Below are 27,957 nucleotides of genomic sequence, written 5' to 3' on the forward strand. Positions count from 1 at the left end.
CCTGGGGTGCCCTGAGATCCCTCCAGGAGTGCCACAGGGTGCCATGCAATGTTAGCACTGTTAGGTGAGCAAACGTGATTTGCAAGACAAACAGAAAGATTTAAACTAGAAACCCATAGCGCTAAAAGCATTCTGACCTCTTGTGGTCTTTCTGAGTTCACTGAACAGAAGAAATTCCTCTGTTGTCTTTTTGAAGTCAAAAATCAAATGAAAACTAACAGCTGACATTTTCCCAAGGGTGCCTTGAGTCTGAGGGGTGTCTTCATCTTATCAGGGGTGCCTTGAGCCTAAAAAGCTTGAGAACCACTGCTCTAATCTAAGGTTCATGGATGCATCATTCACAATAGTATCAGTTGTGCAGAAAATATGTAAGGAAACTGATTCTCCTCCCCCCCTCCGCAACATTATTTTCAGAGCATTTTGGCCTCTGAAGTTAAAGATGGAAAAATCCTATTAGGTCATCTAGTTCATTTCCCCCAGCATACACAGGAATCCTGCCTATGGAAGATTTTCCAATGCTTTGCTTGTTTTCATTTTAAATGATTGAGGGAAAGAGGGATTTTGGCTGTGCTAAAATATACGTCCTCCATACTGGGGGCTCTATTCTGGATTTGAGGAAGAGGGTAGAATCAATGCTCTCTGGGATCTTTCCCTTTACTAAGTTACGTGAGTCAAGCTAACAGATAATAACAGAATAATTGTTATTTCTATGATCAAAGAAAACAGCAAGGATGTTTAATTCATCAGGTACAAAAGCTCAGCTGGGATAGTGGAAGATTTAATATTGTATCAGTCTTAGGAAGGTGTCAAGGGGATGAATGAACCGTAAGTTCTAAAGGGGTCTGAACCAAATCCAAGATCAAAAGAAAGAGAAACTCTATCTTAAAAGCCTGGATGTTATATTAAAAATATCCTGTGGGTAAACTGAAGATCACGCCTAACAGTCCTTCATGAGTATGGATGGAAGTGCCATTACACATGAAGCGGAAGAAGAAGAAATGTGCCACGGGCACCTTTTCTGAATCCCCGTGGAAGAAATCAAGAGGCTAGCCAGTCTCGACGAAAGATATGGAATAAAGCTGAACAAATTTAAGAGGCGAATTCCCCCACTTCGACATTCAGAATCACAGTCACAATAACCTTTTGCATATACTTTACACCTTTCATCTGGATGTTTCCTACCACACTTCAGGAAACTTTAAGAGAGATACGACCTAAGGATCCGCGCACGAGGTTGGCAGTTGAGAACTCCAACGTTACACTTCTTGCTCCGCTGCTGCGGTTCCTTTCAACTCTGGTCCAGTCACTGCCGCCCTGGGAAGGTGAACACTTATGTTCTGATCTCACAGGGTACTGAAGAGCACATCTGCTCTGAAACGAGACTGGGAAAATGACAACACGAAATGCCACATATTTTAACAGCCAGCACTTGTCAGCTGAATTTAGGACTGAAGAATCAATTTTTCACTTCTTGGGCATTGTTGTTAGTCAGAGTTTCTGCAGGATAAAGCATGCCCCGAACAAAAGCTGTGTATTTGCCTTGTCTTCAAATTATAGCCTCTATACGTTCTGTGATACTCACTGCCTCCGCCCAGTTTCTATAGAGGTGGGAACTTAAAAAATTCTGAATGTGGGGCACAAAGAGGAAGAGGATTTGTAAAGGGAGGATCACATTCACCCACATAAACATTTGGCAAATGGGGCTGCAAACTACCACTTATTGTGTGGAATGAACCAGTTGAAAAGGGACATGCCAAATTTTAATGTATGACCATCCTCCTACCAGTAAAAGCATTCCACTAAATCGATCGAGTTAAAAGGCTCATGCCTGCTTTTATGCCAAGGGATGAAGAAAAGTGTCTCTGGGTTTTATGAGTCATCCCAGAAAAAGCAGCTGAACTAATAGCAAGACAAGTTTTATTGGTCGCACCCCTAAGGGATCTTCTTTGCTATCAAAAGGAAGGATGCAAAGCCTATCGATATTCCATAAGAACAACATCTAGTCTTCCTCACTCTGTTCTAGTTTGACAGTTCAGCAAGGTTGATTCAGATGTTGGTGTAATAAAATACAGTGTACTCTGTTGAAACACACAGCCTTGGAACTAGAGAAGGGCTATGCACTTACCCAGAATATGCACTCCTGTAAGCCTGATGCCCATCATATACAGGCATCAGTGACTGGCAACTCCAAAACCTGGGGGGATTTGATTTAAATCAAATTGAATTAAATCATGAGTCCAATCGCAATTCAAATCACTAGCCAGGAAGCCTTGATTTAGTCAATGTTTTCTACAAAAAGTGCATTCTTGTTGTTTGATAGCCTTTATTTATTTAACTTCTTGAAACTTTACATTTTTATACTGCTGTTAACTTGCATTCCATGGGACGTCCAGCAGTAAGTACAGCACAGGTAAGCAATAAGCAGGTAAGCAGTAAGGGGCCCATTGGGCATCAGAGCTGGGGGGAGCGGGGGCGACAAAGGCGCCAGTCACAGGGCTCAAGTGCCTATACACTAATGCTAGGAGCATGGGGAGCAAGCAGGATGAACTTGCACTCCTGCTTGCAGAGAACACCTACGACTTAGTGGGGTTAACAGAAACCTGGCGGGACTCTACCCCCGACTGGGCAGTACACATTCAGGGCTATAAGCTATACAGAAAGGATAGAGTGGGGAAGAGAGGGGGAGGGGTTGCGCTCCATGTCAAGAAGTGTTATACATCGACCCTTATCAAAATGGAATCAGAGGAGGAGAAAGTAGAAGAATTATGGGTTAGGATACATGGAGGTCAAGGAGAAAGGGATTTGGTGGTACGGGTCTGCTACAGATGCCTACACCAAGGGGAAGAACTAGATTTGGGAGTCCTGAGGCAGCTCTCAGAGACCATAAAGACTAGGGAGGCGGTAGTCATGGGGGACCTAAATAACCCTGACATCTGCTGGGAGACACAGACAGCACAGTCCCACCATTCACTCAGGTTCCTATCCTGTGTGCAGGACCTCCACCTGACGCAGGAGGTACATGGTCCCACTAGGGGGAATGCCATACCGGACCTGGTATTGGCAACAGGGGATGACATGGTAGGGGACCTACAGATCAGTGGTCACCTGGGGGACAGTGACCACCAAATAAGAGAATTCACTATAAGGTGCAGAGTGAGAAAGGTAACTAGTAGGGTGGAAGTGCTAGACTTCAGGAAGGCTGACTTCAGCGAGCTCAGGCGTTTAGTCAATGATGCACTGCAGAGTAAGAGATTTGGTGAGATGGGAGCCCAGGAAGGGTGGCTATGCCTTAAGGAAGCGATCCTTCGGGCACAGAGGGAGACGATCCCAATGTGTGGGAAAAGGGGGAAAAGGGCCAAGAGGCTTCCTTGGCTGACCAGAGAAATCCAGAGCAGCCTAAGGGCAAAGAGTGGGGCATATAAGCAGTGGAAACAGGGAGAGATTACTAAAGAGAAGTATGCCTGCTCAGCTTGTAGTTGTAGGGAGGCAGTTAGAAAGGCCAAAGCTACCATGGAGCTGAGGACGGCATCCCAAGTTAAGGATACTAAAAAATTGTTTTTCAGATATACGGGGAGTAAAAGGAAGGCCCAGGGGGGTATTGGACCACTACTGAATGGGCAAAAGCAATTGGTGACAGATGCAGGGACAAGGCTGAACTCCTCAATGAGTTCTTTGCCTCAGTCTTCCTAAAGGAGGGGCAAGACAAGTCTCACATTGTAGAGAGGCAACAGCTGGGCGCCAGACTACCACGCATTGACCCTGAGATGTTGCAGAGTCACTTGGAAGGACTGGATGTGTTTAAGTCGGCAGGCCCGGACGAGCTCCACCCGAAGGTACTGAAGACACTGGCCGATATCATTGCCTAGCCGCTGGCAAGAATATTTCAGCACTCGTGATGAACAGGACAGGTCCTGGAGGACTGGAAAAGTGCCAATGTGGTCCCTATTTTCAAGAAGGGGAGGAAGGAGGATCCAGGCAACTATAGGCCAGTCAGTCTCACCTCCATCCTTGGCAAAGTCTTTGAAAAGTTTATTAAGGCTCATATATGCGAGAGCCCAGCAGGAAAAATTATGTTGAGGGGAAACCAGCATGGGTTCGTAGTGGGTAGATCATGCCTGACTAATCTAGTCTCTTTTTATGACCAGGTCACAAAACTCCTGGACACAGGAGGAGGGGTTGATATCGTTTACTTAGACTTCAGGAAGGCTTTCGACATGGTATCCCACCCCATACTGATGAACAAGTTAAGAGGCGGTGACTTGGATGATTACACAGTCCGATGGGTGGCAGAGAGAGCAGAGAGACCCAGAGAGCAGTGGTGGACGGGTCGGTATCGACCTGGAAGGACGTGGGCAGTGGGGTCTGGCAGGGCTCAGTCCTTGGACCGATACTCTTCAATGTCTTCATCAGTGACTTGGACGAGGGAGTGAAGAGTACTCTCTCCAAGTTTGTGGATGATACAAAACTATGGGGAGAAGTGGACACACCAGAGAGCAGGGAACGGCTACAGGCAGACCTGGACAGGTTGGACAAATGGGCAGAAAACAATAGAATGCAATTTAACAAGGAGAAATACAAAGTGCTGCACCTAGGGAGGAAAAACGTCCAGCACACCTACTGCCTAGGAAATGACCTGCTCGGCAGCACAAAAGCGGAAAGGGATCTCAGAGTCCTAGCAGACTCCAAGATGAACACGAGTCGTCAGTGTGACGAAGTGGTCAGAAAAGCTAATGGCACTTTATCGTGCATCAGCAGATACACGACAAACAGAACCAAAGAGGTGATACTTCCCCTCTCTTGGGAACTGGTCAGACCGCAGCTGGAGTACTGCATCCAGTTTTGAGCGCCACACTTCAAGAGGGATGTGGATAACACCTGGGCCATGGGTTAGCGAGGATTTAGTTAGGGAGCTTCTGGAGGGGTTGGACCTATTCAAGTCAGCCGGCCTGGATGATCTCCACCCTAGAGTTCTAAAGGAACTGGCCGAGGTCATTGCAAGTCCCCTGGCACGGCTTTACGAGCACTCGTGGTGCTCTGGAGTGGTACTGGAGGACTGGAAGAGGGCCAACGTGGTCCCCATCTTCAAAAAAGGCAAGAAGGAGGACCTGGGAAACTATAGGCCGGTTGGTCTCACCTCGATCCTAGGCAAGCTGTTTGAGAAAATTATGCTGGTACACATCCAGGAGGGGCCAGCAGGGGACTGCATGCTTAGGGGAACCAACATGGGTTCATCAGTGGAAGGTCCTGTCAGACCAACCTGGTGGCCTTTTATGATCAGATCACCAGATCGTTAGACGCAGGGGTAGCAGTGGATATAATCTTCCTGGACTTCCGGAAAGCTTTTGACACTGTCTCTCACCCCGTTCTCATTAAGAAACTGGGGGGCTGTGGTGTAGACACCCACACAGTCAAATGGGTCGCCAACTGGCTGGAGGGCCGCACCCAGAGGGTGGTACTAGATGGGTCCTTCTCAACCTGGAAGGATGTGGGCAGTGGGGTCCCGCAGGGCTCGGTCCTCGGGCCCGCACTGTTCAACATCTTCATCAGTGATTTGGATGAGGGGGTAAAAAGCACCCTGCTCAAATTTGCTGATGACATTAAGATGTGGGGGGACGTGGGTACATTGGAAGGATGCAACAGGCTACAATCAGACCTCGACAGGTTACAAGGGTGGGCGGATGAGAATAGGATGGGTTTCAACACAGACAAGTGCAAGGTGATGCACCTCGGGAGGAACAACCGGCACCATACCTACAGGTTGGGGAACTCCCCTCTTATCAGCACGGAGGCGGAAAGGGATCTGGGGGTCATCATTGACTCCAAGATGAACATGGGCCGGCAGTGTGAAGAGGCAGTCAGGAAGGCCAACCGCACCTTGTCGTGCATCCACAGATGCATCTCGAGCAGGTCCAAGGAGGTGATCCTCCCCCTCTATGCGGCACTGGTCAGGCCGCAGCTGGAGTACTGCGTCCAATTCTGGGCGCCGCACTGCAGGAGGGATGTCGACAGCATGGAGAGGGGCCAGAGGAGGCCACTCGCATGATCGGGGGCAGCAGGGCAGGCCCTACAAGGAGAGGCTGCGGGACCTGAACCTGTTCAGCCTCCACAAGAGAAGGCTGAGGGGGGATCTAGTAGCCTGTTATAAACTAGTGAGGGGGGATCAGCAGGCACTGGGGGAGTCACTGTTTCCCCGAGCACCGCCAGGAGTGACCAGGAATAACGGTCACAAGCTGGCAGAGGGTAGGTTTAGGTTAGATATCAGGAGGCGCTACTTCACAGTCAGGGCGGCTAGGGTCTGGAACCAGCTTTCAAGAGAAGTGGTGCAGGCTCCTACCCTGGGGGGCTTTAAGAGGAGGTTAGATGAACATCTTGCTGGGGTCATTTGACCCCAGGACTCTTTCCTGCCATGGCAGGGGGTCAGACTAGATGATCTGCTCAGGTCCCTTCCAACCCTACAAACTATGAAACTATGAAACTATAACCTGGAGAGGGTCCAGAGAAGGGCCACTCATATGTTAGGGGCTTGCAGGCCAAGCCCTATGAGGAGAGACTAGGGCACCTGGACCTCTTCAGCCTCCACAAGAGCAGGTTGAGAAGTGACCTTGTGGCTGCCTATAAATTCATTATGGGTACGCAAAAGGGAATTGGTGAGGCTCTACTTACCAAGGCGCCCCTGGGGAGCACAAGAAATAATGGCCATAAGCTAGCAGAGAGCAGATTTAGATTAGACATTAGGAGGAACTTCTTCACATTAGAGTGGCCAAGGTCTGGAACGCGCTCCCAAGGGAGGTGGTGCTCTCCTCTACCCTGGGGGTATTCAGGAGGAGGCTGTATGGGCATCTGGCTGGGGTCATCTGAACCCAGCACTTTCCTGTCTATGCAGGGGGTCGGACTCGATGATCTATGGAGGTCCCTTCCAAGCCTAACATCTATGAATCTATGAACAAGGATGTGATCTCTGGAGACACAAATCCTTAGTTTGAGAACAGAAACCAAGCATCACGGAGATGCTTAATGGGATCTTCTACACGGAGCACGGAGTCGCATTGGGTGGCGTGGTTTTCTTTAATCTTTACTAATCTAAAGAGCAGTGGTCTCCAAAGTGGGGTGCATGCACCCCAGGGAGTGCGCAAGATGATCCATAGGGATGAGGGAAGAAAATATTAAAACTTCTATTTATATTTATTTTTTATCTAAAAAAATAAGAAAGAAATTAAGTTTTAGTAATATTTAATATACGGATTGACACTGGCACCCTCACTCGGTCCATATGTCAAATAAATAAATATACATATACTGGGGGTGTGCGCTCAAAAATTTTTTACTGACAGGGGTCCGAGATCAAAAAAGTTTGGAGACCACTGCTATAGAGGAGCCTCTGGAAATCCCACAAAATTGGGCCCCTAATATAGTCCATGGCCTGTTGTGACCTAGTTATAAAACTTTTCTAAAAAGGTTATATGAATATATTATCTCAAACAGTATATAATTACAAGTTATAATCCCTATTCCATGATGACATCTTTGAGCTTTAACGTATCTTAAATTAAAACTATCTTTATATAGTTGTTTTTAAAAAAAACTACATCTTAATAAAAAATCTGATTTAAATAAAAAAAATCAATTTTTTTCATTTTTTTAAATAGTTGATTTTTATCCACCCTGTCCAAAACTGGTAAATTCTCTTCATTTGCAAGGCTTTTCCTAGTCACTTTTGGAGTTGCTGTTAGAACCTGGAGGGGAGCTAGTTAGTTTTGGGCCACCCGGAATTAACAGTTCTGTGGCTTAATGGGCAACAATGACAGCTCTGTTAGTGCTGTGCTATCAGCTGCCCTTAAATGCGCTAGTGCCCGTCATGTTCAAGGCTTCTATAGTAGCACTCTGAAGACAGCTTCCCCCTACCTGTTTGTGGTGTGGTTAAAGGGAGTACAATCACCTACAAAGCAGTCATAGACACAGTCAGCAAGCAGTTAACTGGTGTATGATTAAGTTACACAGTACGCAGCAGTGCAGAAGGATGTCATGCACTTAAGTGGTTTATGCAGTTATCCAGTATGCAAATCACTAATGTTTGTTACCAAATAGGCAACCAAATAGGACTGGCATTGTGTTATGCAATTAAGCAAATTATGTACTTAGATGGTATGCCTGTAAATGGAATACACTCTATTAACTTGCCATCTGCCTCAATTGATTTATCTGGGAGAGATTTGTGAAATTCCTAGGTCTGAGAATATGGAAAGGAACCATGTTAAAACATGGCAAATAGTATTATGCTGCATGTTACAAGAAATACTACACCAAAGTACAAAGGGACGAAAAATATGGGAAAATATATTCTCTGAGTTTACAAAGTTGTACAGGTATTGGAACCATACAATATTTTAGAGGTGAATAGTTTATAAAGTTTTGATACGTACTATCTAAACAAGCATTTTACATGCTGTTCAGTTATTAGATTAATCCTCTTAATGCCTTTGCAGAGTAGGGATATGCTGCTATCCCAATTCTATACAAAGAAAAACTAGGGCCCAGACAAATGTACTTGTCTGGAAAGTGACTCTATTTAGTAGAACTGAGAACAGAACCAGAGTTTAAAACCTGGTCACACTGAAGGAAATGTCAGTTTTGCCATCGACTACTAAGGCCAGGATTTCACTTCAAGGGCCTGGGTCTAATCGGTAGATGTACAGCCAGTTATATCAGCATCGAGGTGAAAATCTGCACACAGGTGATGATGGGGTGAAATCCTTTGGTCTATAAACAGTCAGACTAGATGACATCTTTGAGCTTTAACGTATCTTAAATTAAAACTATCTTTATATAGTTGTTATATAGTCATCTAGATGACTAGATGACTAGAAGCCAAAGTCTCTTTTGGCTTTAAAATGTAGAGAAGTTTCTGAGTCTTGGGAGCTGGGATGCTAACTTTGCCCAACAATGCAGATGGGAGGCAGGGTAGATTTGTATCTTACAGACTAACCAAAGTATGCACACATGTATCTATGTATGTATGCGTCTATCGCACAGCTTACACAAGCTGAAGCTTAACTTGACTTCAGATCAGCATAGCTCACTATGTCTCTCGAAACAATTTAGCCCTGTACAGCACTAAGTGTATAGCTTTACAAGCCAGCAAGGACATGGCAGTTTGCTGCCCTCCGAAACTTAAGAATAAGAGTCTGATACTGCAGACCTGATGCAAAACCTGAACTCAATCTATAGATCTCTCTCTCTCTATATAATAGATATATATCTATATATAGATATAATGTATAGATCTATGGATATACAGCTATATAAATCCATATAGCTTTTTCTACAGTCAACAAACGGGGCAAAAATGAAGCCTTGGTGTTTTCCAAGGCAGGCCTTGAGTCGGACGCGGTTGCGTGCCGCCGTGTGGGGGTGTATTTAGGGCGTGTTTTTCTCCGCAGCCGCAAAGATGGGGTGCTGCTCTGTCACCGGGGCCCGGAGGAGGGGATGGCGGAGGAGGAGCGAGGCAGGAGATGGGGATGCTCCTGCCGGTTCTCTGGGGCACCACGCAACACCATGGCAACCAGCACCTCCTGGTTGCTATGGAGCCCAGACCTCTGGGTTGTCCCGCAAGATGAGGAGGGCTGGCCAGAGGTGTGGCAGCTGCTGCCATAGCAACGCCCCGGGCTGTTGCCATGCTGGTGCTATATGGCTACGGTGTACCAAGGCCCCAGGGTTGTTGCTAAGCTGACGTCCCGGGGCTGTTGCCATGCCAATGCCACAGGGCTACTGATGTATCAAGACCCCAGGGTTGTTGCCATGCCCACACCCCAGGGCTACTGGTGTCCCAAGGCTCCAGGGTTGTTGCTAAGCCCGGCTTGTTGCCGTGCCGACGTTTACCCAGGCCCCAGGGCTGTTGCCATGCCAACGGAGCGCCCCCGCCAACTCACCCAGGACGCGGGTGACGCCCAGCGTGAGCTTGTCCAGCTGCGGCGCGATGCTGCCGCCGGCCTTGTCCTCCATCCTCCGCAGCGCGGGCGAGGAATATGTCCCCCCTCGCGCTCCGTCCCCGGGCTCTCCCCGCGAGGCCCGCTGGGAGTGGTAGTTCCCGCTCCGCCCGCCTACCTGAACTAAAGGGAGAGAGGAAGGGCGGGGAGAGGCCGCGGCGCCTCCTGGGAGCGGTAGTCCCAGAGCGGGGCGAACTCCCGCTCCCAGCAGGCGCCGCTCTTCCGGGCCGGGGGAAGCCAATGGGCGCGCGCGGCGAGCGGCAGCCAATGGGCGCGCGGCGACTGGCGGTTGTTTCAAGATGGCGGAGGCGGCCGGGCCGGCTCGGGGTCTCTATTGGAGCGCGGGACGTATCCTGCCTGGGGCCGTGGGGGGTCTGTCCAGCCTACCCACACCCCCCCCACGGGCAGACACACGGTCTGCCTGTGTGTGGGCCTGTGGGGCTGTCTGTGGGTGGGCCTGCTTGGGCTTGTGGACTGTCTGTGGGTGGGCCTGCTTGGGCCTGTGGACTGCGTGTGGGTGGGCCCGTGGGCCTGCCTGGGCCCGTGTGCGATTAGACGCCCAGGTTAGCCGTGCAGTCGGGTAGACGTGCAGTTTCCCCAGCGTCCCCATCAGAGCTGCCTCTCTGCCGACGTCTGTAGCGGCAATGAGCAGTGGTTTTGGGTGACATCTTTTACCCGACCAGCCAGGAGAAATGTCAGACAAGCTTTTTGGATGTGATGTGCCCGTCCTTCTTTGAGGCCAGGTTGCGTGACTTCCCAGACTCATACTTTGGTCTTTTTGCCCCCCTGAATTAAACAGCCCTCAGGGTGGTGATGACCATTGGGGATTGCTCTTGAAACCGGTGGGATTTGTACTTTGGCGTTTAGAAGCAAAAGTTTCTATCTTAATGACTCGCCCCCCTGAGCCTGCGGGACCGTGGAAAAGGAAGCGTTGAATAGGAGGCAGTCATGCTTATGCTGCATCTGAGAAGTTACAATTTTTTAATATTTTCATAGACCAAGCGGACTGCTTTTGTACGGTTTTCTGTTCTTAATCCAAGAGAAGATTTGTCCTCGGATGGCGTTTATACACATGCTCTGGGAGTGGGCACGGGAGGGCTTTAATTAGCTGATTAAAACTTCTGCAGAGTCTCATGCATCAGAGTCCCTGTGCTTAAAAATGGCAGCAGGGGTGCTTTAACTAAAGCTCACTGAGCATTTTCAAGTGCGGGGATGCTGATGCAGGAGATGCTGGAGTGCGGTAGTTACCACGCTCCAGCAGGCTCGATTAATTGAATGTGCTCCTCCGATGCGCTCTAGTTACAGCATGTCAGAGCAGCCTCGCTGCTTGTGTGTAGGCACCCGAACAGTGGAAGGGAATGTTTGAAACCCAAATCCTGTGGCATTACATCTGAAAATGACCTTGGTTATAAGCAGTTGGCAAACTCGTGCAACTGAGTTCCATTGTCCAAATGTGAGATCTGCCAAAAATAAGCAGCATAAATAACAGCATAGCAATGAGGAATGCTGGGTTTTACAGTTCTTTTCTGCAGCCTTTGGGCATCTAGATTATGCTGCAGACAGATGTCTTTATTTTTGCTTAGCTGATGTTGTCACTTCAAGGAAGAGGTTCTGCGGGCTCACCTCTGCATTCTGCTGTTCATTGTACTGACCCTTAGTTTTAGCCAGTAACTTTGGTGGGGCAGGGATTTGAGCCCTGCAGGTGGTACTGTAACACAAAAGACATGCTGCTCATTATGTCCTGGAGGGAGTAAACCAGATTAATAATTATGGCCCTGAGTTATTTGAAAGATAACTCTCTTCACAGCTACCTCAAAACAAGTACTTGAACATTCCCCAGACCTTCAGCTGTTATCTGTCACATGATTAACGATCAGCTGAGGGTGAGCCACTTCCTTTAAATCTTGCTCTTTACTCTTAGCTCAGATTTCTTGTGTGCACAAGTGAGCAACGACTGCAGTATTAGTGTGAGTTTATACATGTGTCCCCCAAATTTTTTATAGTGCTGCAGAGTTCCTTGTTTAAAGTTAATCTTTAATTCATATGAACTTTTTCACTTTGTTACCTTAATAGTTTAACTTAACTGGGGCAGTCTCCTGGATTTTTTGCAAAAATGGCTGCTAAAATAATCTTTACTTAGATAAAAGCTAATACAGAGTGGGGAGGTTGATAACATGGCTTTATCATACTTAGCATGGCTTCTTCTGGTGAAGTTTGTGTTTGATCATTTGCAAATGGTAGAGACCCAAGAATGACGTCAAGTGAACAGTCTTGAAAATCACTGGTTTAATTATGTTTCCTAGTCTCTTTTTGTACATCTGATCTTGGGCCTTTTCTGTGTGACTTATTTCCTTTAATGAAATTGCATGCAGTTTCTGATGAAGAACAGCCAGTGGTATATGTTCCAGGTATGACCTCATTGTAAATACTTTTACTTTGGGAAAGTGAAGTTTTGCAAAGATTTTTCTGGGGGGGGGGTGTGCTTGAGAGGGAGAGGATGGGGGAGGGAAAGAATAAGAGGGCACATTTGAGATTTTTGTGCTTTTTGGGGAAAAAAGAGGTTATAGTAGATCATCTTTTGCCTGTACAGCTTTAAAAACAGCAGGCAATAGGTCAACTGTTTCAGGGGACCTGTTACAATGCAGACATAGTATAGTAGTTTGTTCTGTCTGTAGCAGAGGCAGGTTTTTACATCCCTGAGTTCTGTTAGAGCCTCAGAGAGGTTCAGGTGCTTAGGAGGCTTTGGAGGGCCCAGTTAAATGACTCCTAGCTCCCATTGATAAGGACAGATGAAATTTTGCATTAGGTCTTCTGGGATAGAGGGGGAAGTTTCTAAGTTTCTGCTGCTCTCTAGAATTTATAATCTTGTTAAATGTTTTGAAGCAGGGCCTTATTGCAGGTACGGAAAAGTTTAGGTTCTGCTGAATGACGCAAAGACCTGCTGTTATGTCCAGGGTTTAACAGAAGTAAAATTAAGTGTTTGTTGCAGGAGTAGACCAGTAGTTCCAAACTTCATTGAGAAGTTTTGGGGAATTTGGCTTTTAAAAAAAACCCAAACCCTCCTGCCCCTGTATTCATGCAGTTGGGTTAAAAACAATACTTGCAGGCCATAGTGACAGGGCTTCACAGCTTGTCTGTATTTACTCTGGAATTGTTGCTCCTGTACAATGGAAAGTACCAGCAACTCTGGGAACTTTTGGTGGCGTGGATGGAGATGAAAGGCTTATAAAACAGTGTCTTCACATGAATTGCTGATTCTCTTGGAAAATTTGTAGCTGTACTTGCTTTACAAATTTATGTTTAAGTGAAAAATAGGAAAGCAGGCTTGCGTTTCTAAACATTAATAGCATAATTCTGGAGTCTGTAAAGAGTGGAGCCTACCATATTACCATAAAATCAGGTTTAGCCTTGCCTCATGATGCCTTGGTCTCTTATGGTTTTGACACGCCATTGTAAGGTCCCAAAAGTCTTGGAGTTGCTAGTGGTAGCACCATCACTGGACTGGAAATAATATTAACAATAGAATCCTTTTACTGAATACTTGCTATATTAAACACAACAGTGGTTGTAACATGGGGAGCAATTAATCTTGGGCCCCAACATGCAGTGGTAGATGGTCTATATAAAGGTAAAACTTTAAAGTGAATCATATTAGTGCTGTAGGGGCTCTATTCATGGTGCTTAATTAACCCTTGTTTTGAGGATATCGCAGGAGTGGCTTTGGTTTATGCTTTTCTTTTTAAGTGAACATGATTTTTGCATTGAAACTCAGTTGTAGGACAGTGGGCGTGTTCCAGGTTTGCTGTCATTTATGATTTGTTTGCAGATTCCCATGAATGTTCATGTGGTTGGCTGTAGCCAATGCATTCTGCCTTTCTTCATGATGGTATTCAAACAAATATTTTGTATGTGGAGGGAGGGGAGAGGCTTTGTAAGCACTCCCCTGAGATGATGGTATATTTTGAAGAATTTTCTCTAGTTCAAGCAAGAATTAATTTGATGGCCTGTGTTTTATGTAGTATGTAAAGCATTACAACAGGTCCTTTTTGCCCTTATAATCTATGAATCTTTTTTTATCTTCAATCTATAGGAATTTCTGCAGAAGGAAATTTAAGAACAAGACGCATTTTAAGGGCTCAAAAAACTGAAGCAAAGCTGAAGGTTCCTGCAGCTGCTACTACTGCTACCATGGATCCCATTAGAGAACCGACAGAACAGCAGGTCAGCAGGCATTAATGCTGCTAATTTTGAAGAGTTCAGATAATCATAAAATAGGTGTAAAGCATTAGCTTGCAAACATTTTAGAGTACCGTGTCATTGTTGCTTTTTATTACCTTTACATAATTGCAAGCATGCATGATGGTTTAGAGGAAAAAATAGATGCAGATTCTTCTGAAGGGGAGTCTACCTTCTAAAGGCAGTAGAGCCTAAACAAGCACAAACGGTGTGCTTCTGTGGCTGTTAAATATTGTATTTCCATGCAGAGAAGTATTGGCTTGGCCATCACTGACCATTAATACAAGAGAAGTAAATTTGAGAATGCACTGACCCATCCCTTTTCTGCACCCATCAGTTATTTGGGGAGGTTGAAGTTCAACACAGAGAAATGTATAGTCCTGCACTTAGAATCGAACAATCCCATGCACTGATATAGGCTTGGGACAGACTGGCTAAGCAGCAGCTCTGCAGAAAAGGACCTGAGGGTGACAGGGGACAAGAAGCTGAATAGGAGCCAGCAGTGTGCCCTTGTTGCTAAGAAGGCTAATGGCATCCTAGGCTGCTTTAGTAGAAGTGTTGCCAGCAGATTGAGGGATTATTCCTCTCCGTTCAGAACTGGTTAGATGACATCTAGAGTCCTGTGTCCAGTTTTGGACCCTGCACTACAGAAAGGATGTGGAGAAACTGGAGAGAGTCCAGTGGAGGGCAACAAAAATGGTTAGAGGGCTGGGGCACATGACTTCTGGGGAGAGACTGGGGGGGGTGGGGTTTACTAGCAGCCTTCAACTCCCTGCAGGGTTGTTCCAAAGAGGATGGAGCTGGACTGTTTTCAGTGGGGGCAGATGACAGGACAAGGAGCACTGGGCTCAAGTTGCAGCAAGGGAAGTTTAGGTTAGATATTAGGAAAAACTTTCTCACCAGGAGGTTAGTAAAGCACTGGAACAGGATAACCAGAGGGGTTGTGGAATCTCCTTTCTTGGAGATCTTTAAGGCCCAGCTAGACAAAGCCTTGGCTGGGATGATGTACTTGGGGCTGATCCTGCTTTGAGCAGGGGTTGAACTAGATGTGACCTCCTGAGGTCCCTTCCCACCCTAAATTTCTGTGATTCTTTGCATTCATCTGTGAAACATGATTTGGCTGGTCTGTTGGCGTGGACCAGTAGTGTCTTACTTTACTCTTCCTGTGTCAGTCACCTTGGGCATCACTTCCATTCCCCTTGTCATGCCGAATCAGGATATAGGTGCTATTTTTTGGACACTGCACCCAGATATCCAGATTGCATCTAAATCTTGCCGCTTCTTTCTGCATGATAGCTTTAAGCCCAGCATGTCCTGTACAGTCTGGCATCTGAAACTTTTCTTCCGGCTGATTTACTACATTATCATTCTCTACCACCTTCTCTGTAAAAGCCGTCCTGCTCCACCTATGTTCTTTTAAAATGTGATTGCAGGCCTTGTTTTGCTGGCTTGTTTTCTTAACCATCTCTCCAGTGGTGGCTCCTCCTCCATCAGATCATGTACTAACTGCTTATTTTCATTTTTAAGGCTCTCTTTGGGTCTGCCTTACCTAATCTGTCATTATTTATTTATTCAGGTGATTTATATGTTTACAGCAAGAGAAACAGAGCAACTTAAAAGGGTAACTACTATAAATAAAGGAAAAATAATAAGTAAAACAAAATAAGACAGAGACTTCTTGGGCTTATTTTTGTTTCTAAATGCCTGCCCAAATGGAAAGGAGTTGCAGGGAGCTCCAGAGGTAATGTCACTGCTTATGCGGTTGAAGTGTTGACATATACTTCCATTCTGCCAGTGCCAGTCCTGATTGCCCAGTTGTCAAATTCCTTGAAAAAAACGTAGGCAGACAAGGTTTTTTGGGTGAATCTGATCATTTATTAGACCAACTTAAATAGTTGGAAAACAATTATTAAGCAAGCTTTTGGGTTCAAAAACCCTTCCAACCTGTCAGTCCTGATCCTCAGAGGAAACTTACAAAACACTTCCCAGAGATGAGCCTATGAGCTCCACTTCATCAACCTCTTGAATACTAAAAATCATGGACTAAATATAGACATTGGATTTATAACACATTATAACCTGCCTGACATCTGACTCCCCAGGTATCTCTCCACTGTCCGTGCCCCCCCACCCCCAGCCCGCCATCCTGTCTCTCACCCATTGACTCCTCAGTCTACATTTTCACTGACTACCTGTCTTGTATGCAGACCAGCTCAGCCCCTGGCTTCTTTACTTTTCACTCCATCCAGGAAGAGCACACACCAACTGCAGAAACTTCCTTAGCCTGACGAAGGGTTTTTGAACCCAAAAGCTTGCTTAATTATTGTTTTCCAACTATTTAAGTTGGTTTAATGAAAGATACCAGATTCACCCAAAGAACCTTGTCTGCCTATGTCCTTAGACCAACACAGCTACAACTTGTACCCTTGAAAAAACAGCGTTTTGTACCATGCTGTTTCTTACACGTAGATGTAGCTCCACTTAAGTGCTTACAACCTGCTTCATTGTCCTTGAGATTCCTTAAAGCTCTCCTCTGCTGTCTTGCTTATTGAACACTTGAGAGTGGTTATGTAAGCTGCTGTGCTCTGACCATTGCTACTTACCTTGTTTACAGTGGTCTCACTGATACCTTGCGCTTCTCCATTTGTTTGCCTGTACCCATCTGCTGTTCTTCATCTTGTGACTAGACTGAACCCTTTTGGGCAGAGGCAGTTTTTCTGTTGTGTTTAGGCAGTGCCTAATGCTGAAGTCTTGATCCATGATTAAATTCCTCCTAGTTACCGTGTAACAAATAATGATCAAGTGGATCAAAGTTTGATTAATTTATTTATATAAATGTGCTGCCCTTCTCAACAAAGGCTCAGAGTGGCTTAGAGCAAGAGATGAAAACAACCTGTAAAAGCAAATGGAATAGGATCTGGAAAGAAGAGTTCTTTAAAAAGTAGTCTGGCTACCTAAATGCCTACCCAAATAGGAAGGTTTTGTAGTATTTCTGGAAGATATCCAGGCAGGGGCTCGGACAGGCCTCAAGGCAGAGACAGTTTCAGATCTGAGGAGCAAGCACTGAGAATCACTTCCCATATGCTTTTGGCAAGCAAAGTTGGCTTTTTACCTTGGTTATTTATAGTGCTGTCCCATTGCAAAATGTTCATGGTAACTTAGCAGCTCTGGCTTACATTTATGAAGATAGAAATAAAAATAAGATGTATTTATTGCCACAGGTGAGTAGGGTTACCTAGTCCTAGTTGCAGCCCTCTGTCACAGGTGGTAAGAATGTATCATGAAGGCAGACCTGATCTCTACATTTTGGTGTGTTTCATAGTTATAAATGGATCCTGGTTTTCCCTGATTAAAAAAATCCTCACTTTCCAGTTTAAAAAAAAAAAGTAGCCCCAAATCCACATTTTTCTGTGAGTTAAATGAAACACCACTCATATGCATGTATGTATTTAGTGATGTTTTATTTTAATCATGGAAAAATGTGAATTTTTGGGATTGCTTTTTTTAACCGAAAATTGAGGATTTTTTTTTTAAATCGGAGAAAACCAGGATCCCTAGTTAATAAACCATTCTGCAGTTATCAGGGTCAGTGACCCCTCCTTTTTTATAAAGAAAGTGGCCGATGTTCCTCTCTGACTCGAATCCTTCCTAGCAGAGTTGATCTGATCGTTCATCATTCACATGAATCGATCAGAGGACTATATAGAAGTCACATGGTAGTCTTTTTGCTTGAGACTGAAAATCAAGGTCCTGTCAGGTTTGAGTAGACCCAGCGTAGAGACCTTGGGTAAAATGTATCCTACGAGACCCTTCCTTCAACACTGCTTGTGGCAGCAGGAAATGCAAAAGTTGGAAATGAGGCTGACAGAGGAGAGTGTGATGATGCTTGCAGCACTTGCTCAGTACAGTTGCTTATGGGCCAGTGAATACTGAAGATTGCTGGTTTGGACATCAAAAATCCCATAGCACTTTTTATAAATCAGGTATTTTATCCCCAGTGGCCTTGGCCTAAATTGTTGTCCCTCCCTGCCAGATTGAGGTTGCCTAACAATATCCGTGTCAACAGATGAGTGTGCATGCATGCTTTGTGGATGAAAGTTTCAAAAATGCAAATTACTGGGTGAGGATTGTGCTCTTCCCTGACTGGTTGCAACTGGGTGGACAAGTGTGAATCTGGTCAGAAGTTAGCTTATACAATCTTATATGTGCAGAGATATAATGGTATCATCAATCCCCATTCTAAGGAGTACTCTGCATGGGGAGGTGAACACATAGTATAACTTGGAGGCCATCCCCTCCGTCGCATCACTTGCCCATACCTCCAGTGTTATGAATATGCAAGGACCAGCTTTTCATGTTTTTTCTTTTTGTTATAAACCTCCTGGTGTCTCTGAGTACAGCATAGCTTAACCTGAGTTTGGAGGCTGCCTTGAGGGGGTCTGTAATCTACCCCACGTAATATTCTTCTGGGCCAAAGGCACTCTTGTCTTTCAGTTGTGCCTCTTTTTTTTGTTTCTGATCAGAGGTCAGGAAAACAGATCTTATGATGACAGGCTGAGAGCCATGGGACTCTTTAGCCTGGAAAAGCGTAGGCTCAGGGGTGATCTGATGGCCACCTATAAGTTTATCAAGGGTGACCACCAGGATCTGGGGGAACGTTTGTTCACCAGAGCGCCCCAAGGGATGATGAGGTCGAACGGTCACAAACTCCTGCAAGACCGTTTCAGGCTGGACATAAGGAAGAATTTCTTTACTGTCCGAGCCCCCAAGGTCTGGAACAGTGTGCCAGCGGAGGTGGTTCAAGCGCCTACACGGAACACCTTCAGGAGTAAATTGGATGCTTATCTTGCTGGGATCCTATGACCCAGCTGACTTCCTGCCCTTTGGGCAGGGGGCTGGACTCGATGATCTCCCGAGGTCCCTTCCAGCCCTGATGTCTATGAAATCTATAAGAAGAGATAGCATAAGCACCAGCTGCTGCTTTTGTAAAGAAGTTACAGCAGACATCTAGGGTACAGCCTTCTTTTGCAGACATTTTTAACCAGGAGACTGAAGTGTATTAAGGATTTGAGGTACATACTACTGAAACTCTTCCATCCAATCTTAAATATAAGTCAAATTCTAGCGTGAATTCCCTGCCTCTCTCTCATGTAGCTGAGGTGGGGGTGCGGGTGAGAGAGAGAGAGAGGAAACTGTGAAATCACACCTTGATTTGAAAAATTATGGGAAAAGTTTAACAACGAACCTGCAGTGTGCAACCAGGTGTTTCCAGAGAAAATATTCAAATAAAAATCAAAGAGCTTTAATTTGAGGGGCTTTGGGGTATGGAATAACACCACACTGCGTAAGATCACCTCCAATGTCTCTATATGAAAAGCTGCTTTAAAATCATTAGCTTTGGGACACTGGCTTAACACCATCTGCTAAAAATGGAAGGACACATTTTTCCCTTGATGTACATGTGCAACTCCCATTAGTGCTAATAAAGAGTTGGGGGGGAAATCGGTGTTGGGAAACGGGGTAGTCCCATTATTGTTAAAGTTGTACCTTTAGCAGCTACTTTTTATTCTATCTATTAGACTACATCTTGTTGTAAGGACTCAATATGTCTAGAAAAATACATTATTACAAATGTCATTCATAAGCGGTTATAAGATCCGATTAGCTAAAAATAAACAATTACTATTGCTTCCACTTAACTTTGATTTCTGTTTGATCTTACTAGAGTCTTGGATCAAATAACTGTTGCTTCCATCTCTTCTCTTTCTTATCTGTTCTTATCCTACTTCTGGCACTGTAGCATCTGAATGCCTGAGTCCGGCATTAGCTTGATCACTGGTTGTACAGGTCAGATCTGGAAATAGAGTCCTATCTAATGATAGCAAAAGCAACAATATATAACAAGTGGCTTTTAAATGCTGTGCTGTGGAGTACCCTCTGGTGGACATTGATAAGAAATACATCCACTTCACTTGAATAAAATACTGGAGTGGACCTGATCAAAAGAAGAGAAAAATCCAGGATTACATATTCATCATAAGGTTGTTTGTGGAGATTAGAGCCTGTGGCTAGATGGGAGTTGAATAAAATGCATGTTTTAAATGTAATGGAAAAGAACAAGCAGTAACGAAGTGGAGAGGCAGCTTGGCTTGTTATGTACAGATAAGAAGATGATGACATTTAACAGGAAGTATCCTAACTTCATCCTGATTGCTCTAGGTTTCATTCTTGTAGTTCAGTGTGTCTTGTATACAAGCTCTTTAAAAAAAGGATTGCCTATTTCAATATTTTTTTAAGGTTTCTAACACACAGAGGTGCTTAACTTGAGTGGTCCATTTGGGTATAATTACAATGAAAGTAATAAGTCCTAGACTTCCAGACCACAAACACCCATTATAATCATCTGTTATGACCTCCACCATGTTGCAGGCCTCTGAATTTCAGAGGGAACTGCATGGAGCCCAATTACCTATGACTGAACTATAGCTGTCCTTAGAAGAGCTGACCACAAAACTTGGTAAATTGGACCAAATTGTTTAATTACCCTGACTGTTAAAAATATCCCCCTTGTTCCAGTCTTAATATGTCTAGCTCTCACTTCTAACTGCTATACCTTTGAACGGGCCCTAATATCTCCTGAAGTACTTATTCCATATAAATGACTGGTTTTTAAATGCAGATTTTAATTTTCAGGTCACTAATGAGGGAGGAATGAAGAGCGCTTCTTTAAAGGATTTATGTCCTGAGGACAAGAGACGAATTGCAAACTTAATTAAGGAACTTGCCAGGTGAGAATAAGCTTCACCTGAAAATGCATTATGTTTTGAGAGCCAGTCTTCTGTTTAATGCCAAACCGTGTAGAACAGCGTTCTGGAACTGTGTGTTTATTTTAACATAAGAATTATGTTGAAGGAGGAGGGGTGAGCAAGCGGGAGACTTGGTAGCTTTTCCTTCTTCCTTGACAAAAATGGAGAACAAAAAAGTAAGTAATGAAAACTAAAATCCTCATTCTGCAAATTTCAGGAGTTCATCCACATGAAGGCTCAAGGCTTCAGTTTATATCATGTCTCCTTCATATGTACAAAAATATACTTTAGGTTGGTCCTTTGCTTTTTTGCAAGTGCCAGCTTTGCCAGGTTGGCACCAGTTTCATGCCAGCAACTGAGCAAGTTTTAAAGTGGAAATGCAGTTTAGAGGCAGTTCAGAGGTGTTGATAAAAGTAAATATGGATGCATTAATTTGTAGTTTGCCCACTTACAACAATAAAGGGTTCGATTTCAGTTGCTTGTGTAGGGGTCTTTTTCTTTTTTTGTAATTCTCTGAAAGGTTGTGAGGATAGGATGTTGCAAGCTTTAAACTCTAGAAAGGGCTATTCCTTTCCGTCCATATTGGGTAGGCTTAAAAAATAAAATCAGTGGTATGAACCACACATTTTAATATGAAAGAGGGATATTAGGAAACCCACACTTTTCTGTACTGCCTACATCTTTGAAATCTGTGTGGGGCACTTGCTGCATAGCACTTGTATGATCCTCTGTTTCTGCATCAAATACTTCTGCAGCAGTAGGATAAAACTGAGATAAGCAGAATCCCAGGCTAGGCTCTCGCTGTGGTTCACAGATGAAGGCTTCTGTGTCTGGGCCTAGTGTTACAATTCTAAACATCAAGACTTTGTGCTGCTTTTACTCTACAGGTTGGATCAGTTGGAGCAGGGAAAGAAGAAGAGTGAAAATAAAACAAGTTTTAGCAGAATTGGAACTTGGAAAGAGGAAGGGGAACTATATATAGTGGGGATTGGTAGATAAAAGAAACAGTCGGTTGCTCTCTCCATTATAGTTTTTAACACTCCTTTGCACATTTGCACACCTTCCCTTCTAAGAAAACAGAATGTGTTGGGTGACCAAGTTCTTGGGGGCAAGTCTCTGTACATACAGCCCCAAGCATGTTCACAGCATTTTCATAATGAATAGTAAGTGCTTCTCAATTAAACAGTAAGCATACCTATCCCCAGATCTTGGCAGGAATTTACCTTGGGTTCCTTACCTAATTGTATCTTTTATTTGTGGGCTACTTATGGATTTTTTTTTAATGTTTCATGTTAAAAGCAAAAAAGAACGTGGTCTTTCAGGATGAAAGCGAATCTCCAAAATATGGAGGTGCATTCTAGCATATAAAAACATTGTCCTTACAAATTCTAAAAGCACTTTTATAACTTTTTTTTTTTTTTTCCTAAACCGTGGGTAGCAGTCTGCTTTCTAACACTGGTCAAACGCTGAGAGGCTGGGGTGCAATGTACGTGTTACATTCAAGGTCACACAGTAAGTCATCCATGCTGGCAGGAATGTTTTGTCTTGTCATAATCTCCCGGACCATTTTGCCTTCTAATAACTTGTGCCAGCCTACAATTTCTTTGCTGTACTTTTTAGTAATTTTCCAAGTTCTTCATGCTTATAACTCGCTCTTATCCTGCTTTGTGTCTAGTTAAGGCTGTCATGAAAAATAAAATTGCTCAGAAGCTTGGTTACAAATTGTCAAATGTTGGAGCTATTCTGGACACTGGTCCCATTGTTGATGTATAGGGGTATAGTCTAACACTCAGGAAAAAAACCCTGTATATTACATTGTTCCTCATAATCCACTGCTCCCAAATGAATACCAGTGCACTAACTCATTTGAACACTGGATTCTTTTTAAGTCTCAGATGCTCTGATTTTTCCCTGAGGACAGTTTGATATTTCTGCCTGACATTTCTCTGAAGAAAAATAGAAAGTGCAGCAACATTAATTTTGTAAAGTAAAATTAGTGGAACACTATTATTTTATTTCAGCTGTCTCTTTATTTTTAAACCTCATCATATTTTTATAGAATATAATTAAAAGTCCTTTGCAGGGTAATAGGGAAGTTAAACTTTTTAATACTTCTCACCTCATCACTTCTTTTAAAAGTCTCTATAATTTTCTTCCCTTGTTGAGTGATGATGGGCCTTTTTTTTTTTGCAGGCATCAGAACATTCTTTGCTATTTCCAGGTAGGAAAAAACCATCAAAATGCCTACACTTCACAGGAAGGCTATTTTCTGGTAAATGATGATAATGCTGATTGTGCCAGAGAGAACCTTTTGTAGGTCTGGATTTTGTGAAAATGGCACAGTAGTTTGGAGTAATTCCTTTATGTTTATTTCAGGATCACGGATAGAAATTGTTGCTTGGTCAATAATTGTCTGTTTTGAGAGATTCAAGGAAGAGGTAAATTTCTGGCTGTGGGAAGACAGTAATAAAACTCCTACTGACTATCTGAACCAGACCTTGAACCAACTTGGGTTATTGACCCATCTCATCCTGACTCTTGGAATTTAGTTTATACCTGGAAAATCAGATGTCTTTCCTTCACTGCAGTTTTGTTCCTGAGTAAAGTGTGTGTGATTGTGTGTGCTTCCAGACTTCACTATGCCTCTTTAATAGCACAAGAGCATTATGTTTTAGAACTTATTCAGACCCAGGTGTAATAGTCTTAGCATTGATAATATCCTGTCTTTGAAAAAAAATCCACCCACAGTCCTTGGAAACCACTGCAGCAGAACAGCAGACTCGAGGGCTGACATTCTATTAGGTGTGAGGGACTTGCTGAAATTGAATTTTGAGACAGGGTTGAAAGAAGGGACTGAGTTGGATCCCCACTAATCCTCCTTTCACGACTAAATAATCTTAGTTTTTTGCACTCCATCACCTTCAAATCTAACAATCACTTTTCTTTATCTGTGGACGTTTGCAGTCTTCTATATATTAAGGTACACAAATAGGAGCTGTTGTTCTAAGTGAAGCTGGTCCATTGTCTCGTACCGTCCACACAGTGTTTTTTTTTTTGTCATTGTGAAGTACATCAAACACCCTGTTTACTTTACTCGGTGCTGTATGGGTCTCTTGTTCCACTGTTCATGGTGACTAATGATGAAACCTCAGAAGCCTGGTTCAGATGACTTTTTTACATTCCAGCTGGGCCTGACTCTTTGGAGAATTTCTGAGCAGGGATTAATCATGGTGAATTTTCTATATTGCTTTTGGTGCTGGCTAGGGTAAGGGGCATAGTGGTGGGCCTAACAACTCAACATTTTCATAAGTATTCTGAGATCTTCATAATGTCAGCAAGATGTTTCTGGCCTAGTTATGTTGGTGGCAGGACTAAGTTAGCAGGTACAATAGGAACAAGTTACACCATTGCTGTGTGCAAGGTTTAGGAGCCCAGGGGGGCAGACACTGAGTTTGCATTACTACAGATTATCTTTCATGCAAACTACTCCAGAAGTCATTATTAACCTATGTGAAGAAATGAGTGGTAACATGGAATTGCTGGAATTCACCATCCAGCGTAAGGTGGCAAAGGGCTGCAGCAAGGCAACAGCCCTAGACTTTAGGAGGGCTGACTTCAACAAGCTAAGGAGGATCGTTGGGGAAGCGCTGAGGACCCAGAGGGGAAGGGAGCCAGATGTCGAAGGTGAGTGGTTGCTCCTTAAGGAGACGATCCTCCATGCCCAAAGGGAGGTAATCCCAACAAGGGTCAAAGGGAACAGGAGGGCACATAAACCCCCATGGCTCACTACGAGCATCTGGGAATGTCTCCTTGCTAAAAGGGAGGCATACACCCAATGGAGGGATGGGGTCATCACCAAGAAGGACTATGTTACAGTTGCCCGAGGATGTAGGGGGGCAGTCAGGAAGGCCAAGGCAGAGATGGAGATAGGACTAGCTTCCCGGATTAAGGACAATAAGAAGTCCTTCAAATACATAGGGGGTAAAAAGAGGGTCCCGGGTAATGTGGGGCCCCTGCAGGACACGATGGGCAACTTGGTCGTCATGCCAGAAGACAAAGCTAACATATTTAACGATTTCTTTGCCTCTGTCTTCCTAAGTAGGGACCAGTTCAGCCACCTCCCTGCTGGGCCCCCCTCGGGCCCCGGGAGAGACACGCCTGGGCCAAGGGTTAGCGAGGAGTTAGTTAGGGTACTTCTGGAGAGGCTGGACGTGTTCAAATCTTCTGGTCTGGACGATCTTCACCCTAGGGTTCTACAGGAACTGGCCGAGGTCATTGCGGGACCCCTGGCGCAGCTCTATGAGCACTTGTGGTGCTCTGGTGAGGTGCCGGAGGACTGGAAGAGGGCCAATGTGGTCCCTATCTTCCAAAAGGGAAAAAAAGAGGACCCGGGAAATTACAGGCCAGTTAGTCTTACCTCAATCCCGGGTAAGCTCTTTGAAAAAATTCTCCTGGCACACATCCAGGAGGGCCTTGCGGGGGAATGCATGCTCAGGGGCAACCAACATGGGTTCATCAGTGGCAGGTCTTGTCAGACCAACCTGGTGGCCTTTTACGATCAGGTCACCAAATCATTAGACGCAGGGGTTGCTGTGGATGTAGTCTTTCTGGACTTCCGGAAGGCTTTCGACACTGTCTCTCACCCTGTCCTCATCAAAAAGCTGGGAGACTGTGGTGTCGATGCCCACACGGTCAAATGGGTCGCCAACTGGTTGGAGGGCCGCACCCAGAGGGTGGTAGTGGATGGGTTCTTCTCGACCTGGAAGGACGTGGGCAGTGGGGTTCCGCAGGGCTCGGTCCTCGGGCCCGCACTGTTCAACATCTTCATCAGTGACTTGGATGAGGGGGTAGAAAGCACCCTGTTCAAGTTTGCTGATGACACTAAGATGTGGGGGGATGTGGGTGCACTAGAAGGGTGCAATAGGCTACAAGCTGACCTTGACAGGTTGCAACGGTGGGCGGATGAGAATAGGATGGGGTTTAACACTGATAAGTGCAAGGTGTTGCACATGGGGAGGAAGAACCGGCACCACACTTACAGGTTGGGGAACTCCCCTCTTGCCAACACGGAGACGGAAAAGGATCTTGGAGTCGTCATTGACTCCACGATGAACATGGGCCGGCAGTGTGGGGAGGCAGTCAAGAAGGCCAACCGTACCCTGTCATGCATCCACAGATGCATCTCGAGCAGGTCCAGGGAGGTGATCCTCCCCCTCTATGCGGCACTGGTCAGGCCGCAGCTGGAGTACTGCGTCCAGTTCTGGGCGCCACACTTCAAGAGGGACGTGGACGATATGGAAAGAGTTCAGAGGAGGGCCACTCGTATGATCAAGGGTCAGCAGGGCAGGCCTTATGAGGAGAGGCTACGGGACCTGAACCTGTTTAGCCTCCACAAGAGAAGGTTAAGGGGGGACCTTGTGGCCTGCTACAAACTGGTCAGGGGGGATCAGCAGGTATTGGGGGAGTCCCTGTTCCCCCGTGCGCTGCCAGGAGTGACCAGGAATAACGGTCACAAGCTGGCGGAGGGTAGGTTTAGACTAGATATTAGGAGGCGCTACTTCACAGTCAGGGCGGCTAGGGCCTGGAACCGGCTTCCAGGGGAAGTGGTGCAGGCTCCTAGCCTGGGGATTTTTAAAAGGAAGTTAGATGAGCACCTTGCCGGGGTCATCTGACCCTGGTGCTCTTTCCTGCCAAGGCAGGGGGTCGGACTAGATGATCTACCTAGGTCCCTTCCGACTCTAGCTCTAGCTACTACTATGGCAAGGGCAGCAGAGACGGTTCACTCCCTTTTGCTTGTTACTGGCATTGTAGGTATCTTGGTTCCTTCCAGAGGAGTAACAAGGTATTGGGGGTGGGAGTGGGGGGTGGCTTGTGGCCTGTTGCCTGTTCCATGCTAATGACTGCTTAAATGCATAGAGCTGCAGTGGGTGCATCTGCACATGCAGTTAGTGCACCTGAACAAACTCCAGTGCAAACTCAGTTGGAGTTTTTTGCTCCTGGGCACAGCTTTTACATGTATGCCTGGGATTGCAGCACATTGCGGTAGGGTGGTGGAGCCCTGGCTGGCAGGGTCACTGGAGGGGGTCAGCCTGGCAGCTCGGAGTTGCTCTGCCCTGGCTCAGTGTGCTGCGGTGGGGCTAGCTGGCGCTTGGGTGCTACAGTGTGGGGATAGATGGCAGGCAGCCTCACACTGTAGCATCTTCATGCCCCAGCCAACCCTGGTCGCCATCAATATGTGCGTTGTGGCAAAGTAAATAGTAGAATAGTGCTTGTGTTGAGCAGTACTATCCTGTGGCAGAGTTAATTAGTTTACTCTGGTCTAATAACACTGCTTGTGTAGACAGTGATGCTTTCCTGTGGAGCTAATCGGGCAACTCCACAGTAAGCGTCTCGTGTAGATGCACCCAGTATCTTTTTATGACTAATATGGGAATCTTGAGAGCCCACTTTTTCTTCCTTCCTTGGCATAGAGGATGGTTACATTTTCCTCCCCAGGGCTTACAGTATCTCTGACTATGGTCTGAACTGGTGGAATGTAAGACCGACACGGTGATCACTCAGATACTTCTCTGGCTCCTCATCCCTGAATAAACTTGTAGTTAAAGGCAGAGCATTGGTAAAAACATGCCATCAAACACTGGGGAGAAGAGGGGGGGGGGTCTCAAATGGAGATCCTGGTTATGTGCATAAGAACATATGGACTTCTGATCTAGGTCAGATGATAGGATGCTGGGCTAGATGGATCTTTTTCTCTCAATGGCAGATGGTGGATGCTGAAGGGAAGAGTATTTTTGCAGGGACTGTCCAGGCAACTGTTTCCACCCCTTAATCCCCCTACAACTTTCAGCATTCTGTATGCTAGGTTTCTCCATTTAACTGCATGCACTTTAAAAGGTTAACAGGGTATTCCTGTAGGTCCCCAAAGCATTGGC

General features: G+C 45.3%; 2 protein-coding genes across 4 annotated transcripts in view; one reads left to right on the forward strand and one right to left on the reverse strand.

The window, feature by feature from the left end:
- Positions 1 to 10,086, reverse strand: part of TPGS2 (tubulin polyglutamylase complex subunit 2) — a 34,224-nt gene extending 24,138 nt beyond the window's left edge. Inside the window, exon 1 of the mRNA XM_090037612.1 lies at positions 9,927 to 10,086. Coding sequence (XP_089893738.1) covers positions 9,927 to 9,999 — 73 coding nt within the window. The 5' untranslated portion in view covers positions 10,000 to 10,086. The remainder of the gene's footprint in view (positions 1 to 9,926) is intronic.
- Positions 10,087 to 10,219: 133 nt separating this feature from the next.
- The window catches only part of KIAA1328 (KIAA1328 ortholog), a 212,626-nt gene continuing 194,888 nt past the window's right edge, over positions 10,220 to 27,957 (forward strand). For all 3 annotated transcript variants that reach the window (XM_090037615.1, XM_090037617.1, XM_090037618.1), the window contains exons 1-4: positions 10,220 to 10,331; positions 12,356 to 12,391; positions 14,074 to 14,204; positions 20,913 to 21,007. In XM_090037615.1, coding sequence (XP_089893741.1) covers positions 10,283 to 10,331; positions 12,356 to 12,391; positions 14,074 to 14,204; positions 20,913 to 21,007 — 311 coding nt within the window. In that variant the 5' untranslated portion in view covers positions 10,220 to 10,282. The remainder of the gene's footprint in view (positions 10,332 to 12,355; positions 12,392 to 14,073; positions 14,205 to 20,912; positions 21,008 to 27,957) is intronic.

This window comes from Crocodylus siamensis, chromosome 3 (genome assembly GCF_052110815.1).
Source record: "Crocodylus siamensis isolate JL-2025a chromosome 3, ASM5211081v1, whole genome shotgun sequence".
In the NCBI taxonomy this organism is placed as follows: Eukaryota; Metazoa; Chordata; order Crocodylia; family Crocodylidae; genus Crocodylus; species Crocodylus siamensis.